At 39.4% G+C, this 21584-nt stretch overlaps 1 protein-coding gene and 1 long non-coding RNA gene across 2 annotated transcripts in view; one reads left to right on the top strand and one right to left on the bottom strand.

The window, feature by feature from the left end:
- Nucleotides 1-18063, bottom strand: part of slc1a7a (solute carrier family 1 member 7a) — a 45002-nt gene extending 26939 nt beyond the window's left edge. Inside the window, exons 1-2 of the mRNA XM_044368042.1 lie at nucleotides 17923-18063; nucleotides 8727-8806 (exon numbers count right to left, since the gene is read on the bottom strand). Coding sequence (XP_044223977.1) covers nucleotides 8727-8806; nucleotides 17923-18063 — 221 coding nt within the window. The remainder of the gene's footprint in view (nucleotides 1-8726; nucleotides 8807-17922) is intronic.
- LOC122993685 lies at nucleotides 4032-14743 on the top strand. The gene is made up of 3 exons (XR_006406422.1): nucleotides 4032-4211; nucleotides 7997-8106; nucleotides 14661-14743. It is a non-coding gene; the product is annotated as an uncharacterized LOC122993685 (long non-coding RNA).
- Nucleotides 18064-21584: the final 3521 nt, after the last annotated feature.

The raw sequence follows: 21584 nt of genomic DNA, 5'->3' as shown, positions 1-21584 counted from the left end.
ATTTTGTCTGTCTGCTGTCTGGTGCAGTGCAGGTAGTGTACGTTAGTTTTTTAGAGCTTTTTTGCTGAAAACAGCTACCTGTTGCAACCGAGAAACAACGCTATGAGAATGAACCACAACAGTCAAGTTGGGGGCTGAAAAACCAAAACAATTGGCCGAAAGACACTGAGTGGCAACTGCAGGGTCAGGTGATAACTCTCTGTTGGTTCAACACTACAAGCGACCCCTTTCACTTACTCATGTGATCCATTATTAATGTAAAGATTTTGAGTATAGCAGCGTTAAAATTAAGCTAATCTACTTGTGACCCCTCCTTACAAGTAAATGCCCTGTTAAAAATAATTAAAGAAAATACACTAATAAAGTGTAAATATTTCTTTAATCTTCTTGTGACCCCTTGGTTGGTCCTGACCCACAGGTTGAGAACCAGTGGTTTATACAGTGTGAAGTTTGAAGATCTAAACAAGACTTTAACCTGGAATGTATGGAAGATTTATGAAGCAAAGGCATGGATGTCACTGGGGGAGAAATTATGTTTAAATTGATGCTACAGGTGATACAACAGAGACAGCACGATAGATAATTGTATGGAATTAAAAGTGAAATTGTTAAGAAAAAATGTATTTTTAAAATACATGTTGCATTACATTTTTTTTGGGTGAGCAGAGCAAAAGCCCATGAATTCAGAGGAACACTACATCTATAACACCTCAGCTGTTGTTGTTCAGCTTCTTATCAACAGGAAACTGAATAACATACTGAAGAGTATGTAACAGTACAGCAGTTACGCAGTGATCTGTCTCTCTCTGATATCTGAGTCGAGGTGGGATTACAGTTGGTTGCCTGCCATGTGTAGCTGCCTGGATCGTGAGGTTCGAACACACGTTCAGCAGATCTGCCACAAGATTTTTGGACCATATGGGGCTTATAGTCCTCCCTGCTGCACCTTCGCCGAGCAAGAGCATTACAGTAATCCTTCATCCAGATGAAAAAGAGAAGGCCGAGGCTCCTTGGAGAGGGGTTATCCATGACAACATGACAACTAGTAGTGACACAGTGGCCTTTGTTTCAGCAGCTCAGATCAGCTCATATAGGCCACATTGATGTCATTCTACTTCAGGGCAGATTCACTGTCCTTTATATCTCAGGATTATTTATAGCTTCTAGTTGTCACAGTCTAACAGCAGCTTCTTTATAGTTCTGCACACAAGTATGAAAGAGTTAAAAACAAGAAGCTCACAACAGCTCTAAATACTAATGGTGGGTACTTACATGTGCTTCAATAATAGATCAGGACAGTTCTATGAACATTGACTCTTTAATGAATCCTTCCTTTTTCTATGAGGAACTTTTCCGTCAAGGTGTTTTGAAATCAATCCCTTGACAGTCTATGAGTTAAAACAACCTGGAGAAAAATGTCAATAGAAATAGAACCTGGCCAGCTCACTGAGCATATGTTGGATTTGTTTGTGGAACAAAAAGCCATCACTGCTCTTTTTAGCAATTAGGTGCATATCAGGTTGTGTCAATAAGCTGTTACTGTTGACAGTTCTCAATGACAAGCTTGTTACCCTGCTGACACGAAGACTGTATCATCAAAGTGAGAAAGTCAATACAAGTCAGTCTGTGTGAACATACAGCAACCACTTCAGATGAAGGTCAGCGCTGGTCAGTGTTATTAGCCGTGGATAGCTTCAGTCTTGTTAAGATGGCAAAGGATAATGAGATGAAGTGTGGAAACAGAGCACAAGTTAAGGTGTTATAACCTGAAGAAGCTCTTTTCACAGGCTGTGTGGTGAGAAATAATGAGCGCTAAAAGAGATATAATGGATTAAGGAATCAATAAATGATTGAATTAATGATTTTTAGATGTGTATTGCGCTTTTAGTTTGGATTACTGTTTTATGGCCATCAGGGTCAGTCAGGAAGGGAAATCCTCACTGCCTTGCTGTACAACACTGTGTTTATCTGTCTCTCTGTATGCTGAGATTAAGAAAACCAATTCTCTATAAACCACTTGTTCATCTAACTCCACTGCCTGACCTACTGAGCTGACCAATAACATTGAGCAGGCGCTGCAGTGAAATGCCAGGTCTCTGTTTCCCACTGTGGTCAAAAAACCAAAACAGTATTTATATAAAGACAAACCCAGCAAGTAAAAAATATTAATAAAAAGACTTGTGAAATACAAAACAACCAGCAAGAAAAAGGAACACCCTGCAAATGTGTCACATACTGGATGTTTCTATACCCTATCTGTGCTGTGATAATGAACAGCTACATCCAGTATTCTGTATTGTTCGAACCACAAAGTAGCAAACAACTTCAACACCTCTTCATGCTGCTGATGCTGAAGATCCTATTTACACTTTTAGATGAGTTTAGTTGAATGTGTTCGTTAGAGTAGATGCAGCACAGCAATGTGAAAGTGCTTTGAGTGTTAACTTAACTCCCAGCACAAGACAAAATAAACACTTCATCAACATGGTGCCCATAACTTCAGAGTGAAGGGAATGCTAATGAAGGGATGTTTAATGCAGTGGAGATGTTAATTACTTGTTGCAAGTATGCTTTCCAATTTCCCTTTGAAATGTTATGCTCTTCAGAGTTGTATATTCTCTGATGATGTGTGTCACTCAACAGCTGATTGTGATTGGCTCCATTGACTATTTGATGAAATATCTTAAAATAACATACACCCCTTTTCAGGCCAAAGAGACTCGTGCATCATAACCTGCACGGCTTCAATTTGCCAGACAACTAACCATCACAATGTGACTTGACGAACACATGGCATATGCCCAAACCCACTGAGTCACTGTGACATTCAGGAAACAGGGTACAAGGAGGAAAACTTGAAGATATAATAAATGTCCTTATTTCCACTTTATTATTCTTCTCTCTCTATCACTATTATCTCTCTATTCTCTCACTCTATAAATATTCCACTCGATTCCTCTATTCATATACTAATCCACTCTATTTCCCTGTACATTAGTCCCATCTGAAGAAAACTACAGAAGCTCATTTTATCTCTATTTTCTTCTTTTAGTCAGACAAATAGTCATGGGGAATTATCTGGCTACTGAGCCTAATCAGCCAATCAATCACCCCCGCTCTTGTGTGAGGACAGAAATTAGGCAGTGACAAGACAAAATCTCACCACGGAGGGCAAACCCACACACACATAAAACATAATTAATTGGCATTTTCCGTACGTTATTTTAATCTAAAAATTCAAAAGCAGTGGGAAAGACACGAACATCAGAACAGGCTGACCAATTAAAATGAACCCACTGGAACAACATGCTGGTCTGAGAGGAACAAAATAGACGTAAATGTACAAATCAATTTTTTTAGTCTTCAGGAGACTTTATGCAACATATTCAGGGATGTCAATCACTTATTTGAGTTTCAGCCTGTGCCTAGGAACGTGAAATCTCACTAAAAACCTTCATAAGGATATTTATGGATTTCTGTATAGCCACCTTTGTTTCCTGACAATCAAAAAACAAAAAAAAAAAACACACACACACAGTAACTTTAACTTTACAGTAACCTTGTAAAGAACCTGGAGCACAAACCTGCTCAGATCTGTTTTGCAACACTCAACATCAACACCAGTTATTTCCTCTTAGCTGTGTGTATCTGAGCATTCAGCTTAAAGCTGCATATGGAGATGTGACTTGGAGCTAACTAAAGGTCAAATGGACGTACAGAGAAATACAGACAGAGTGAAATGCCTGGAAACAAGTGTCCAAATCCATGGAAGCTGGGTATAGCGGGTGTCCAGGGCAGGGAAACAGGGCTGACAAGACAAGGAACAGGAGACAGGTACTAGAGACAGAGCAGACGGGATGGTGCAGAGGCTACAATCTGGCAGTGATTCAGTCTTGATTATGGAACGAGTTACAGCTGGTGGGGCACTGTTCTGACTCCAGCACACCTGTCTCCACTCACACAATCACACATGCAAGGAGTGAGAGGGAAAGAGTCACTGGGGAGGTGGCGACAGGTAGAGAGACATAAGACTGAGGCAGGAATCATGACAGAGAGACTCATTTACACCTCACTGCAAGATTTCACACAAATGCAGATGCAACTATCAAGCACTCTGAACACGGTTTGGATCAGCCATATGTTTGTGCGGATGCTGCATATCATTAAAACAGAGCTTCACCTTTGACCCTCAGATCTCAGCCAAAGTACTGGTAAACAAGAGCTACCAAAGGCTTTATCAAAATGCAAATGATGTGTTTAAGTAGAAACCATGATAAACCACAACACAACAATTTTTTTTTTTTTCCAAATCTCCTCTATTAAATACTTCATTTTAATTACAGTCTCCAAAAATAAAAGAAACATGGAGCATAAGGAGGCAGTAAGTGGAGTGGCCATTGATTCTGCATGACGCGTTCATGGGATAATCTGGTTTCCGCTTTGGCTGGTGTGCAGATGGCGCTGGGAGGGAAAAAATGGGGACAGGCAAGCTATAGGGCGGATATTCACCCCTAGATAAGCCCTACTGTACCATGCACCATGTCAACCAGTCGGTCTGTGCATCCCAATCTAGATGTACTCTGCTGTCATCAGTGTGTATGGTAGGATAGAGACAAAGAGAGAAAAGCGCACTTTTTTATGTCTGTGACTGGATTGGCATGCATGTCTGCAGAGGGTTGCAAAAATATGCAGATATACCGCAAATCACCTCCGAGTGGGTGGGCGCGAGGGGGATAGTGATTAGTCCAAACACAACAGCTGTGAAGTAACAAGCCATGCCTTCCACCTTCATTATCCATTATTGCATCCATCGAGTTGCAGGCAGGCACCCAGAACATTGACTGTGCTGTAGACTCAACAGGAGCTCCAGCAGCCTGAGCCCATGCCCAGAGCGTTGAATGTTTGCCTTGATTGCTTTTACATTCCCGTGTGCTCAAGTGGTTTGCTGAACTTGGCAGAGTTTGGCCCCCTGCCTGCATGCGCTGTTTCAGATTAGTTGTAATTAACGTCTCTTGCCCTCACGTGCCTCACGTTTGACAGGAAACCTGGACTGAAGTGATCTCCTGCTCTATATCTGTGAAACTGAGGGAACGGACCATGAGTATGCGTGAATACACAAACACATAGTCATACTGCCTTTTGCCTTGAGTTTAAACAACGTAAGAAGTACAGAAAGAGAAACAGACAAGAGAAAGACATAGATGCACTGACTAATAGAGACAGAGAGACAGGCAAACAGAGAGAGACAGAGAGAGGAAGGGAGGATTAACTTCTCATCCAGTCTTTGCTGTTGCATAGATTGTAAGTAGCTTATTGCACAAAGCACCCTGCATGTAACTGGTGCGTTTGCATGATTTGTTTTGGGAGTTTTTTTTGTGTGTTGGACATCACTAACCTCATGCAGGCAACTAAGAGCTTTGGGCCTAAAATAGTCAAACTGGAGAATCTGGCAGGATGTACGCTCCTATGAACACATCCAAAGCTATAAAAGGGCAACAGGTTTACTTCGATATATGCAGTTGTATGCAAAAGTCTGGGCACCCCTTGACAAATAACATATTTTGGTGATTTATTCATTGAAAAAAGATGTAAACCCAGCCTCTCTAGGATATGGAAAAAAACAGTATTTTCTGCAAACATTAATGCATAGATATTTTTTTTGTCATAAATTGTAGAAAAATAAAAAAATAAAAACATTGTGGCATGTGCAAAAGTTTGGGTACCCTTGATAATCAGTACTTAGTAACAGACCCTCTGGCAGATATCACAGCTTGCAAACGCTTTTTGTAACCACCTAAAATTCTTTCAATTCTTGTATTTGGGTTTTTTCCCCATTCTTCCTTGCAAAAGGCTTCTGGTTATGCATTATCCTTGAGCTACACACAGATTTTCAATTATGTTTAAGTCTTGGGACTGTGAGGGTAATTCCAAAACCTTCTGCCTGCTGACCTTTTTACAGATGGTGTGATGTTTGCCTCCAGAATTTGCTGGTATTTAGTGAAATCCATTCTTCCCTCCACCTGCACATGAATGGAGGGAAGAATGTTTCCTATGCCTCTGGCTGCAACACAACCCCAAAGCATGATAGATCCACCCCCATGGCCAACAGTTGGAAAAGAGTTCTTTTCATGAAATGTTACTCCTTTTTTTCTCCAAACATACCTTTGCTGATTGTGACCAAAGAGTTCTATTTGAACTTCATCAGTCCACACCACTTGTTTCCAAATCGCATCAGGTTTCTGTAGCTGTTCCGTTGTATACTTATGATGTAGATGCAGGTAAGGTTTTCTTCTTCTGATTCTTCCATGAAGGTCTTGTTTGTGCAAGCATCATCTGCACAGTGAAACGGTGCACCACTACTCCTGAGTCTGCTAAACCTTCATGCAGGTTTTTTTCAGTCAAATGGGGGTTTTGATTTGCCTTTCTAACCAGCACATGAGCAGCTCTCTCTGAGAGTTTTCTTGATCTTCCAGGTCTCATCTTGATCTCCACAGTTGCCCTAAACTGCCATCTCTTAATTACTTTTTCCACTATGGAAACTGCAAGCTGACAACGCTTTGCTATCTTCTTGTCCTTCCCCTGCATTGTGGGCATCAATAACTTTCATTTTCACAGTCTTACACAGCTGCTTAGAGGAACCCATGGTTGCTGAATGTTTCCATCAGGCTTGAAGAGTGAGAGAATTTGTAAAGCTTTGAAATTGGCACCAGCTGACATTTCCTAATGACAATGGCTGACATGCCTCAGGCCCAATGAGCTGATTAAGGACTGAGACCTTGTAAAACGAATCTGAGACTTCGGAACTCTTATGGTGCCCAAACTTTTGCACATGCCACAATGATGTTTTTATTTTTTTATTTTTATTTTTTTACATTTTTGCTCAATTTATGACATAAAAAGTTACTATGCATTAATGTTTGCAGACATATTGTGTTTTCCCCCATATCCCAAAGAGCCTGTGTTTATATCTTTTCAATTTAAAAAAATCACCAAATATGTTATTTGTCAAGGGGTGCCCAAATTTTTGCATACAACTGTACATTACCCTTCAATCCTTGATGTTTAAAGAGATAATTACTTTAAAAATCTCATCGAGGTTGTACTTTTTATCTACATTAATCACCATACAGTCATGCACAGCCAGAGTACCAGTGTGTAAAAAACCTTGGTTTTACATCCAATGCCAATGCAGGAAGTAGTGTGCCCTATATGTAGCAAAGCCGATGTAGGGGTATGGAGGTTGGGGTGGTGGATGACAAGCATGCAACACATTCAGCTTTAATGCAATGTAATTGCATAATATAATTGTGGGTTTTGCAGAATTGTCTAATATTGATGTTTCTGTGTGGCAGTAAGGGAGTCCAGAGTTATTCTATGATAAAATGTAATTTCCCCACTTTGCTTTGTAAACTTCTAATTCAGGTATCAATTTCCTACATTTCCCAGGGTAACAAACCCAAGAAACTAGCCTGAGTTTATGGGCCAAAGGTGGGTTTTCAGGCTGATAAATAGTTAAATAACCAACTAAAATGTAACAAGGGTTCGTACAATTTATGAGCACTGGGGCCTGTCTTTGAACAAAGCTGCACATTTGACAAAGTTAAACATATCTTGTGATGTTAACCAGTTCATAGGAATAAGAAAAATAGACCAACATGACCAGACTGACAATCAGAGTACCATGGACAGACAATTCACTGGTGCAGAGTCAGGCCAGTTAAAACACAAAAAGAAAAAAGGTAATTTAATGTAAAAACAGCATGATGCAGATAACAAATAACAAAATGGACCCAGTCATGCAGGATATATCATTACTGTACACTTGTACAGTAGCAGGGTGTCCAGGGCAGATGTCATTTTAAGATTTCCTATACAGACCCTATGTGGAAAACTTCTGCTTTCACCAGATACTGAGCAACATAAAGCAATATAAAGTAACTCAGTAGTGCATAAAAGTCACACACACAATAAGAATGAATTATCCTTTCTATTTCAGGAAACTTCTTATTGTGGACCCCCAATGCTCAGATGGCTTTACTCTCTGTTATACACCACAATACAAGACTTTTCAATATGACCATGTGGAGGACAAAGGCCTCTTGGTGGGTAAGGACAAACATAATCAATCCTCTCTGAAGCCACTACAAAGCAAATTCAACCACATCATGTGGGGTCAGCAGCCCTGATTTCTCAGATGATTTTCAAAGTGATATTACCTCTGCCAGAGGCAACAGTGTGCTACTAGCAAAATTATTCTGCAGCATATGGCAGGAAAACTCACTTCATATGGAGGCGGTGGAGATTGACTGAAGTGACAAATATAGTGAGAGTACAGTGATATGGAATTAATTTTGTCCAGTAGAAATTCAAAGAAATGTGAGATTGCGAACCATCCAATATTGCAACTGCAACCCAACATTATTTTCACTCCAAAATATGTCAAAGAGCTACAATGTAAAATGAAAAGAAATGTGATTTGCAACCAAAATCAGCAGGTGATAGTGATACACAGGAGCATATCCAAGCAAATGTAAAATATTTTGTGTTTAATGTTCCTCCTTTTGATTCTTCATTGTAACCTGACTTGTTTTATTTCTCAAGCACATACCAGCATTGGAAATCAACCTTCACCCAATTATGCCTCTTTTATCAAGTTTGGCATTTGATACAAATGGCAAATTGTGTGTGTGTATGTGTGGGTGTGTGTGGAGCTGTGCTGCTCTTACCTGGATACGACAAGGGGCAAAATTAACATTTTCAACATCCTCATTAGCAGCTCTCCAGGAAACTGGAAGTATTTCACCTCCTGCAAATGACAGAGAAAAACATAGTGTTTATAACACAAACTTGTATAATATATCCAAAGCACATTATGTAAGTATTTGCTCAGTATAATAACCTGCAAGGTTCCTTTTTTAGGGTTAAGTGCTCATTGCTGTGGAGTTTTTTCGCTGCACTAACCAGATGAACTGAACACTGCGTCATTGATCTAACCATATTGTTGGTGAGTGTGTTGGACTGTCTGTCATAGTGTTAAAAGACCTATTTGCATGATTGGACTATATTTCTATTGGAGACTGGCTACAAAAGAAGTTCATGCAAGGCGTTCCACAGGGATCAATCTTTGGTACTCTGTACTTTTATTGAGAAATATATTATCATACAGAAATACATTATTGTATTAATCATTCAGAACTAGATGACCTTTATGTAATTAATTCAATTATTAAATGCATTTATGACATATACTAGTCAATGTGCTGCAAGTTTTACTGTTAACTGTTACAAAATAGAGTTAGAAGAATAGGCAAGAAAAAAGAGGCTATAAACCTTTTTTTTCCCACTTCTATGTGAAAAGTTCGCTCATAGTGAGAAACCCATGGAGAGTAATTACCTGACACTTAATATATTTATAGCAACTTTCAGCTCATTGTTTTGGATTTCTGACATGCAGCTCTACTGTTTAAGTTCACTTTCACTCTGATAGTATTGTTTTGGTCTGTTTTCAGCAAAAAAAAGCTCTAAAAACCCACTATACACATCCCTCTCAGCAACAAATAGCAGATGGATAAAGTTAATGACTGGATGGTAAGCATTTAACAACTAAAGGGCCAGAAATGTTACTCAGGAGTTGCTGGAGACCAAAAACAGAATTAAAAGGAGAGTGAATATTGGGCTTACATTCATAAAATGTTCAGAGCTTTGACTCAAAAGAATGCTGATGTTGCTTTGTGTCTGCTGGATGTGTAAATAGACACTTATTTGCTAACAAGTTGGCTTTATCAATTAAAATGGTAATAATATGTATATCAAAGTTTACAGTGTGTTACTGCACGCTAACTAATGCAATATTCACAAATATGTCCCCCATATTAAGTTTTCAGGTTTTTATCACTTTGAAATACACAACTAACTAATATTGGGTAAAAATGCCTAAACTTTAATTGACTTCCTATAAGACTGCAAGGCTGTTGCAGTTCTGAATGCTGCAGCCAAAGTTCAGAGAGAAACTAAGAGAAAAAAGGGAACACATTGTGCCAGCTCACAGTATTTACACAACTGACTTTTAGATTATTTTTCTCTTCCGTAAAGCTTGAATGGCCTTGCTTCACAAAATATGTTACCTGAGGTCATGAGACAGTGACTCATGCTGTCCCAGCACTAAAGTCTGAAGCTGCTTTTAGCTTTTATGCTCTTTGTTGGTGAAATAGTCTCCCAGGGAACAGAGGCATTCCTTTTTACCCCACACAAAACCATTTCCTGTCAATGCTGTCTGTTGCCTTTCAGTACCTGAACCATGGATGTATAATAAGAGCTGGATAGGGCGCTGCCACTCAGCCTTACAGCTAATTTTTCCCAGTGGTCATTTGCGGTATTGTAGTGAAAAATCCCCATGTGGCCCAAAAAGTATTTTCCCCATAGACCACCATTGTAAAAGAAACGTCTGTAAAACTGTTGACAGGGCACCTCGAACTGCAAACAACTTCAATTATGACTCTTTCTATTATGAATTTTTGATCCATAGAGCTTTTATATTTGTAAAATCTTCCTTGAGCCGAGAAAAGCAATTTAAAAATCTGTGACGTCATCACAACCTAAAGTCTATGGGCAAGCGAGGGAAACACTAATGCGCATATTCAGTGGGCCAAACAACGCGGAAGCAAACTTGGGAGCCAGAAACTTTTTTGGGTGTATGCACCAGCCGAGCAATTCTTAAGCTCTTATAATGGCCTGAACATACAGTATATACTTTTATGGAGAGTGCGTCTCTTTACATGTAAAATGATAGTCTATTCAAATTATTTTTATAGATTTTATTTTATTTTAAAGCATATAATAAACCTTTTCAAAAAAAAAAAAAGCATACCACATGACTGCAATGTCCGCACTTCGATTCCAGCTGTGGATCTTTGCTGCATGTTATACTGTGCTCTCTACCCTGTTTCTTGTCTCTCTGCACATTCAACTTGAAAAAAGACCTGACACACATAGCACTGTCACAACACATGACAAAAAATGGTGATGCTTGGAGCTAAATGCCAATGCCAACATGCTCACAACGATGCTAACATGCTTTAGCAGGTATAATGTTGACCTTGTTAATCGTATTAGTTTACCATGTTAGCACCAAAAACACGATGTCTGTACAGAATTTCGTGATAATCCATCCAATAGTTGTTGACATTACCATTCCTATCAAGTAAGCATGGTTAAAAAATATTGAAACACAGGGGCATTGCAAATTGTTGCCACTAATTGGTCCGATAGTTGCTAAAGAGTGCAGTCCTGCATTTTGTAATGCGTAATGTGTAATGTAATTCTCAGACGATATTTAAAGTGAAGATCAGTTCTGAAGCTACATGACAAACACGTCTGTCGGGTCTGACAGTCTGACTATCCCGGCACCTTAAGGCCTCTGTAAGCCCAATAAATGACTCTAAGTTGGTGCTGGAAGTTGGGAACAAAGCAAACTGTGTCTGATTTGTTCTCTTTTTCACACCCTGGTAGCTTGAATGTGGTCAAGTTGAAAATGACATGTATCTTTTGAGTTACATTTACATTTTAAATGTTAATTTAAAACGAGCACAGTTAATAAACACAGTGCCATGCTTCATTATGCTGCTTTCTTTTCATTACTTTAACATAATATTCAGTGCATGAGTGCTGAACAGTGGTCTGTTACAGGGAGTAATGGCCAATTAAAAAAAGTCTGATGTAACTAATGTACCTAATCACAGAAAAAATCATAACCATGCTGACTGGCCATAATTAAGGATGTCTGTGCATACTTAACTCACATCTATTTAAAAACACCGTATTAAGAAATGGAGCATCTCTCTGCAACAGTGCTCAGCTGGACACAATGTTAAACATTACTTAACTCCTTTATTATCTAATTACAATATTTAACTGTGGTTAAAAATAAGAGCTCAGAGCTGCACCGTGTATTCAGATTATATAGCTGAATTCACATAACTCTTCACAAGCACAAGCATCCATGTGCGTTGTTAGGTGCACAGTTACATTTATGTGTTTGATTAGTCACTGTAAATAGAATTCACCATAATAAAGGCTTGTTCATTTTATTGAATGATATCTGAATGTCTGTTTCCTCATCTGTATTCATGAGGTCTCACTGCCACAGAGGCTTTCACAGTCCCTGAGGGTTATATTGTTTTATCATGTTTCAGTCATGTGACACTTTTTTATTATTTTTATTAAAACTCATCCTGGTGTGACAAAGTGCTCATCTAGGATCAGAGAAGAGTTGAATGCTGTGTATCACAAAATTTCCAATATATGAAACTGAGATTTACATGATCCTTCTCACAGAGCCCACATGTGCTTCTTGTTTGTCTTGTTTTGTCTTATGTTTTTTTGCATTGTTATTCAGCAGCCAACTTTCAAATATTGGATGTCAAAGGTTTCCTGAAAGTAGGAAAATAAGAATCTTTCATCAGATTTTCAATAGTCCCATCTTGCAACTATATTTCCATGCAATTAAAAAGGTAACTTTATATTGTCTCATTCATAACAAATTTCAAGAGACTGCAAGTGGATTTTTGGTAATAATGCATTCACATTTTGTGCAATATGGACTGATTATGAAAAGAACTAAAATTGGCACTTTAAGTGGTGAGCAACAGGAAAAAATTGAATCCTCAAGAGAAAGACATGGAACACGTGGCAGGTTCTTGTGCACAAGTGATGATGGATTGTGAGATGGGTTGATGTGTCTGTTCAGCCCTCATTCATGGGTGTTGTAAAAAAGGACACCTATGGCATCCTTAAATATGTAGTTACAAGGGAATAATGACTGGGATCCTTGGTGAGATTCAATTCCAGATTTGACACACCTTATTGAGCCATGATGGCCTTCCTGTTCAGGTCAACTACATTTAAAGCTGCTGTAACCAATAATTTTATATTAACAATGTGTGATGTAAAAGGTGTTGCTCATAGTGACGAACTCACAGAGAATTATCCCCCTACTGTTTTATTGTCTTCCAGCTCTTTGTATTAGTTTTACCGCCCACAAATTTACGTCCGTCTTGTTGTGCTGCCGCCAAGTTGCTAAAAATGTATTAATGCAGGTTCAACAAAGGTTTTCCAAAAGGAACAAAATGTCTGGGGACACTTACCTAATAGGTCTTTCATGACAGACATTTTGACATGATACAGCAGGACAAGCACAGGTGTCGATAATGTAATTAATGATGGCTGACTCCCATTTAGCTGCTTTGGTTTCAGGGTCCTGGTATTGTTCTGGGCCATTGTTAATGTTATCAGTGACACCTGTGCTTTTCCTACTATAAGTCAAAGTGTCTGATGTGAAAAAGCCCTATGAAGCAGAACAAAGGGAACAACTTAATAACTTAATGACTGTCTAAATTAAAAGCAGTAACCATCTCACTTACCACACTTGTAAAGTATGTATGAAGTTATAAACTGGAGACAAAGTAAAAAGGTTGCAGCAAAATTTTGTAAAAAAACCCCAAACAAACATGTTATTATATTATGATGAGAGTAAGACATGATGCTAAAGTGGCAGTACAAAAACAAACCAAAGGTGAAGAGTTGGGAATGAAAATTAAGTGTAAGTACAGCACATCTGTGCAGTGACATGACTGAGCAGTAAAAGCTTTTTGCTTCTGGTTTGGAGTCAGAGAGCTTTTAGGGCCAAAAGGCTGTGTGTGTGGAGGGGGCACATTTGGATATATTTTTTGTTGTTTTATGTCAAGTCTGTGGACACAGTATTAAGAGCGTACACATGAATGTGTATGTGCACGTGTGCATGTGTGTGTGTCTGCATGGGTTTGTATTGTCTTTGTGCAGGATGGACAAACACAGCTGTCACTGCGTCGGCATCTGGTAACAGCGGAACAAACACACTGGCTGTTTCTGGTAGACATTTGGTATACTCACACACCATAGATATACACAAACACACATGCACACACACACTTAAAATCCATGTGCTAGCATGCCATTTGTGTACAAACTGACATGTATATAAATGTATGAAGCCCCTCTTTACACGTGTGGATCCAACCTTGTATTAAATCCCTATCTTCTTGAGTCACGTCTGAGACGCTGAATGTCTTATGACCAACGTCTGTATCATTTAATGAACTGCAGCAGTGCGTCAATTTTTTTTTTTTCACAAGAAAGCAGTTTGGTTGTTCAATAGAAATGCACTTCTAAAAGGTGCTGACACTGACACAATGAGCTGGTAGAGCTGGTTATTCATGAAGAGAGACAATTCACTGTTTGATACTCTTGCACTGTGAGCAACATTCAGTACTGTTTTTGTGGTGACAAGCTGACAAGCTTTCTGCCCAGTTGTATTGATAACTAACTTCCAATCATATTATCCAATTAGTCTGTGTCAATAAAAGAAAAACAAATCTGCATCCATTGCACAAAAGTCACCTCTTATTTGTGAGGTTCGGAGGCAAACATGCTTAACACCATAACACGCACACCCCTCCACCCTGAACTCTTGCTTTCACCTTGTATTCATGAATGTAGTGTGAGCTCGACTGTCCTCACCTTTGTCTCCACCATTACCCTGCCAGCTGCCACATAGTCGCCTCTAATCCACCACCATCCCCTTTATTCTACACTAAAAAATTTAAACCCTTTTTCCACTGTGACAGGAATAAAGATGAAGAGAGAGAGAGTTTCTTGCTGCTCTGTTCCTGCTCTCTTGAAGGGATTGAAAATTTCTTGGTGTATGTCTTGTAATTTTAGAAAACAACAACAATAAAACAACGTTGGGAGCCACTCAGTGTTGCATTCTTCACTTGAATTGTTCTGTTTGTGACAGAGACAGAAATGAGCCTTGTTCCTCCATTCTCCCTAATTCCAAAATTTGTTGGTCACTTGTTTAAATCCTCATCCCCTGGCAACGGTGCTGAGGACCTGAGCCACAAGAGCTGCTTTGATTGTTTTGTCACCATAATAACAAAATAAGTAGCACAGTCAATATATTTGCCTCAACGTAATAAATAAGTTTAGGTAATAACACAAGTTAGATGCTTAAAGCAACAGGAACTCTAAAACCATTTTCAATTTAAAGCAAAGTGTTCTAATATGGAGTCAGATATACTTTAGCGTTCCTGACCTTGGAAATAGATTTTTTTTTTAACTCAAGGCCCAATTACCAGATTTCTTTGAGGGCTTTTTAGCAGAATCTGGTGGACTTCATCAGATGAAATACATATAGGTGCCATACACAACCTGCTATCAAGTTCCATACTTATTGTAGGTCAAGTAGCCTAATGACAACTGAAACATCTCCATGACAACTGAGTAAACTCCATCTGCTGATGAAGACCACAAGATGTGTCTGAAAGCCACAGAATCTAGTAAGTGAGCCATGAGTTACATTTTTTCTTGTCAAAGATCATACACTGTTTAGAGTGGATCTGTTGTGTTTTTAGCCATGCTAGTGCTGTGGTGTCAGGGATGGCAATACCAGTCTAGCGCTTGGTTGGTCCAGACTGAAATATCTCAGCAACTATCAGATTGATTGCCAAATTTTATACAGACGTCCACAGGGTGAATTCACTGAATGTGGTGATCCCCTGTCATTTCATCTAGCACTACCAGCAAGTCAAAATTGTAATTTGTCCAAACCTTTGGTTTAAATACCTGCAAATTCATGACATTCCCATCAGCCTCAGCTTAACATTTCTGCAAATGTTACCACACTAACAGGCTAAACTAAGTTAGTGCACACAGCGACCATTATACCTGCTAAACATTGGCATGTTAATATTGTCACTGTGAGCATGTTAGCATGTTGATATTGGCATTTAGCTCAAGCAACACTTTGCCTTAGTACAGCATCACAGACCTGCTAGCATGGCTGCAGACTCATAGTCTTGTTATCATATATTGTCATAGAGGTTAGAGGGAAATATGAAAAGTATAGTAAAATTGATGTGTTTGCTAAGGCTAAACAGTTTGAGACGAAAAGCTGTGGTCAGCACTGGGAGCCATATAAAGTGATATATTGTTGATTAATGTGAAATGATGGCTAATTTTGTCAGCTCACTGTGATGAATTCAGCCCACTGGCTCCTGTGGCCCCTGTGACCCTGAACAGGAGAGGCAGTATGGAATGGTCGCACATTTTCAAAGACTTACTTTCACTTGGACTCACAGAGAAGATGCATCTGCACATGTTTCCTGCAGTATCTTAACTAGACCATGTGAGAGGATAAAGTGATTTAGCCTTTTGTTCACTTAAACTGTGCTATGAGCTCCATCAGCAATTTGTGAGAGACTGAGATTCTCCACATGTGTAAGTGCGAGTTGGCTCTCATGCACACTGATTCCTCTTAAGGGAAGCGTGTGCTCCATATACAAAAGACAACCGCTACTATTATCAGAGCATTGCTTTAGCCTTAATACAAAACATGGATCAAAACAAACATCTGAAGTTGCCTCGTTTCTTGCTCAAAATTCGTCTGACAGCACATGCATGTTTAAGCGTTAATGGTAATAACTACGCACATCTTACATCATAAATACATACACCTCCTCCAAAGGGAATAATGTCAGTGCCCAATTTCAAATCTATTTTTTTCCCCATTGTTTCAAGCTCCCTTTAAAATTGCAGCTTTTTAGATTTTCAGTCAAATTTAATTTGACTCAGGCTTTCTCCACAATTCAAACATAAAAGTAGTAATAATCTTTTTTTTCATTTCTTTTTTCCAACAATTTCAGTCATAATCAAACACAGAGTGCGTAAAGGAATAATCATTCAGTTGCCCACAGAAATGTTATTCCCCTGTTTATCGTCATATAACAGCAACCTCTTTGAATTCCAACTTTATAATTCCACTTCCTGTTCTGTCTAGGGTGAATTATATAAGTGAATCGGAATGGTATGTTGTTGACTTGATGTCTCTGTGAGTGATTGACAACTAATCTCCCCACCGGCAATCCCTCTCTATGGAGTCCATCTGAGAGGCTATAGACAATCTGAGCGACTGATGAGATACCATTTCGCATTCTAAAAAAGGCAGAAAAGAAACATAGTTCCTGCTCCGAGGGATGCTCTTTGTGCCAGCAGGCAAATTGACTTTTGGATGAGTCTAAACCTTAATGCCTTTCTGGGAGCAAACTAACCCCTTTCATGTAGAATTTTTCTTATTCTCTCATCAAAAGCCAGCAGGCTTTATAACGCTGTAATATTGAAACTGTTTTGCAGTGTGAGCAGTGATGATAAAGAACATTGCATCAGTCTCGCAGGGGAAATTGAACAACCATCAGCACAGTCCTTTCCTCACTCCATCTGTCCGAATCGCAATCCACCATTCGTTAAATCAGCCTGTCTTTTGCTTGAATGGTCTTAGTACGGTTGATTGCAGGGATGAAACCATATTTTGGTAGAGTTGGATGGGCTAAGGGAAGCTAAGAGAAGCTGGTTTATAGAAAACATTTTTATTTAAAGGTAATGTGTGTGTGGTCAAGTCTGTGTATTTGTCCCATCTGGGTCCCCACATGGTCAATTTGGACTTCAATTGGTTTGAAGGTTAAAATCAGAATCACGACTAGGTTAAAGTTAGGGTAAAGGTTGTGTCTAGAAATGTCACGGTTACTCCTCCAGGGAACTCATGTAAGTCAATACAACGCCCTCTCAAAGATAGTAGTGCATGTTTGTGTGTGTGTGTTTGTGAAATGTCGGTGTGTAGCACATGGAGAGGAGATAAAGAGGCAGATGTAAGGAACAGGGAATTGGGTAATCTCCTGTATTAGGAGTCATGGTGTCTGAATCCATCTTGGCATTTAAGAAGAAGACAAGGGGTCACAGTCAGACACTTGGTGGGGGTGGGGGGAGGTGGGCAAATGGGTGCGGTTAGGGGTAACCAGGGTTTACAATCATTACCGGGCATTTTAACCAACTGACCTGCTCGGATAGCTGCTTGCCTCTGAGGAAGAAGCCCAGCAGGCAGCCAATGACCACAGCCAGCACAGACAGGATGAGCAGTCCGTTCTGCTTGCACACATTCTTCACCCGCCCCCACACTTCATCCAGAGCCACCGCCATCCTCCTCCACCTCCTCCTCCTCCTCCTGCTTGTCCTGGTCCCGACTGCAACTTTGCGACCCCCCTCAGAGAAACCCACCAGAGCAGCCCCCCCTTTGCCACTTATTCAGCCATATAGATTCAGCACACAGCCAACAGCCACCAGCACTTCGTAGAAAACAGCAAGGCCTGGACGCAGCACGTGGGACGAGATAGGTGGATGTAGACTGATGAAGGTAGGATTTAGAGAGAAGAAACAACGGAGGAAGAGAGAAAAAGATTGAAGAAAGAAAAAAAAGTTGGGATTTGGTTAACAGGGAGGTGTGAAAAGTAAAATTAAAGAGGTAGGCGTCCAAAAATAAAGCACTTCAGGAGTTCCTCTATTCCTTCTCCAAGCTGCTTCCTTGGTTATTCCACATGAGACTAAAAGCATCACACAGACACCCTCTCTATCACTGTCTCGCTCCCTGTCAGTCACCTCCCTCTCTGTCTCTCTGCCCCCCCCCCCACCCCATCCCAACATGTTCCTCCTGGTGGCCAACAGGGGGCTCTGCGACAGCTGGTGGTATTGTCATCAGGGTTAATACTACGATCCTATTAGGCCGCGCTGCACGACTCAGATCTAAGGCTGGATTAGAGAGCTCTCTGAACAATTGGACAGCGGATTGTTCCAGACCACAAAAAAAAAAGAAAAAAAAATTGTACAACAAGTGACATGAGGTAAATAACAGTGCAAAACAAAAACAGGGCAGCAGTTCATTATATTCACAGCGCCACAGGTTTAATGTACTGAGGGGTTGTGTAGATAAAATTCAAGGTTGATCACAGTGACAAGAAATGAAGCAAGAATGAAATATTCATTATTTTCTGCATCATTCAACTGGTGATATTTACAACAATGTGAATTTTAGTGTAACAGCTGGAAATCAAATGCCAGCAAATGTTGTTAATAGTACTGTAGGTAAGGTATAATCAAATGCAATTACTTTCTCTGCACATGTGAATTTGTAGCATCAAATCCTGAATATTTGCTAAGGTTACTTTAGACACCTCAAGCTGATTGGATAGCTACTAAGCTGTACCTTGAGTCATCAGTTGTCGGTTGGGCTGATGACAACATATTGATGTGGCCAGATGTAAATGACACTCTGTAAAAGTGTGGATATTATCAGGAAAAGAGATGTATGTAATGCCAGGTGTTACAGAAATGGGGCCTTGGGTTTTATCTTCAGCACTGATGGAAAGCGTGACAAAAGGGGTAGAGTGGTACATTACTATCTACCATTTTCAAATTACCTGGCTAATTTAAACCAAAGAACAAAGACTAAAGACAACAGACATCTAGAAGTGATAAAAGCATTAAGGAGGGATGGATAGAGTGTCAGCCTCTAACACACATGCTGCTAACAATGACCTAATGCACTTTCAGGGTCTGCTGGGTATACACCATGGAGTCTAGCAAACCTGAGACATGTGTGAAAACAATTATTTTTAATACTTTAAATAAACTGGAATCAAATGGATACCAAGACCAAGACATACAGATTAAGCACAATTTGAGAGATGTGAAGAGCTCTGATTGGATAAAGACCTGAAGAGCAGATGTCTAAAAGGGTTATTTATTTCACACACATAAAAAAAATGCAGCAATATCTGAAAATGACCACATTACAGAAGGGCTTGCACATGAACACATACAAAGGAATCATTATGTAGGTACAGCGCAAGCAAGCACTCACACGATCATTAAAATAAAAACATCCACTCAACAATTCCTCAGGGTTCACGCAGGAACAGAAGGCGCACACTGCAGTTATTTGGGAAACATTATTCCGAGCATGTCCTGATGTAAGATTATTGACAGATAGGATAGAGTCCTTTCACCACCCCAGCCTATCCCCCTTAATTAGCTTCATTCTTCAAACACTCTTACTGTAAACCCATTCATATCCAGGGAAATGATCTCCTACCGAGAGACGTGTTTTGATGCAATATCTATAAAAATGGAAATGATACTTCATCGAATCTGCTGTGAAGCCCTCCTGGAGGTAGAGAGATGAACATGCCTTATTTAGATTGAACACAAATGAATTTGTATTGAGAACCCTGATTACACTGTGTGACTGAATGTGTTGAGGTGTCTTGAAACTGTCACTATTCTATGCAGCAGGCCACTACCACTAGGAAAAGTGTCTCGGTCAGTGTCAGCAGGATTTAATGAATCTATAAATCACAGACAGACAAGATTTTTTTTATCTGTCTTTACTGAATTTTATTTCCCTGTCTTCTGTTTTGAAGTTTTAAAATGCTTTGTTCTTTCTATAGGAAAAAACTGCACTGAATTCTTGTTGCTTTTATCATAAAAGTAAATCTTCCTTCAGTCATGTATCAGTGAATAAATATGACAAAAAAGAGAAAAGATTGCCCCTCACAAGCCACATGCATGTGCTCTTCATGCACAGTCCAATTAGGGAGCATGTAACAGGAAAGACTGACAGTAATGGCCATGTTTTGTGTGTGTTCAAATGTAGCTGACCCTTTTGATCTTCTTTTGCTTTTAATATTACAAGACAGAATCACAATTGAGTTAATATCAAGGATTCAATCTAATACAAGGAGAAAAAGCAAACTCTAGACAGCTATCTATTGCTTTCATTTGCATTCATTTGTGAGATAATTAATGTCTCTATTTCAGAGAGGGGACACCTGTTGTCTTCTGTTTCACTCTGTATGTGACATATGTTCTTTGTAGCACCCCTATGAATTCTATCAAAAATTCATCTGTGGTTTTCTGGTTTTCTTATAATATGATTTAAAAACTTAAAACTTTTTGAACTTTCTTAAAAAACATAAGTGGTAAATATAACAAGGCCAAAGCTACATGTCTTAGATAAAACATCAGCATCCTGATGATCCATGAAGAAGACATGGATGGAAATGTTGGAGCAGCATTGTTCTTTTACTGGATGTAGAGCTTGTTTGCCCCAGTATTACAGTGGAGTGTGACTGTTATTTTGTTGTAATGCAATCCCTTTTTGGATGCTTTGCTATATATATATATGTATATATATAAAAAAACTTAATGGTTCATTGTATTTTTACAAGCAAAAAGGCTTGTAGGATGAGGACTACCCACTGTGTTAGGTGAATGTAACGCTATCTCAGAAAATGCAGTCATACCTAAATCCAATAAAGAGCGGGACAGAGTTGCAAACTTTACCCTACACTGATATCGTAGCATACCTACCCCACAGTGGGAAAACACTACTCAGTAGCTGTTCCATTCCTGAATGGGGCTTTTTCCAATATAACCTGTAACCCCACAAAATAATGTCAGAAATAACACAGTGTTAGTGTTACTGCTGTAGGTACTAAAAGTTTGCAGCAGGTAAATACACTTTCTAATCCATTCCATTTCACTTTTGCATGCGTGTTTTTTCGTTTTGGAAAGGTGATAAAAAGACACCACCCTCTGAAGTCAGTATCTTTCTTACTACAGCACTGTGCACACTGCTTCAACATGTGGTTTGCCATGACTATAGT

The sequence above is a fragment of the Thunnus albacares genome, chromosome 12 (assembly GCF_914725855.1).
Source record: "Thunnus albacares chromosome 12, fThuAlb1.1, whole genome shotgun sequence".
Taxonomy (NCBI): domain Eukaryota; kingdom Metazoa; phylum Chordata; class Actinopteri; order Scombriformes; family Scombridae; genus Thunnus; species Thunnus albacares.
This window is presented reverse-complemented; position numbering and strand designations above follow the sequence as displayed.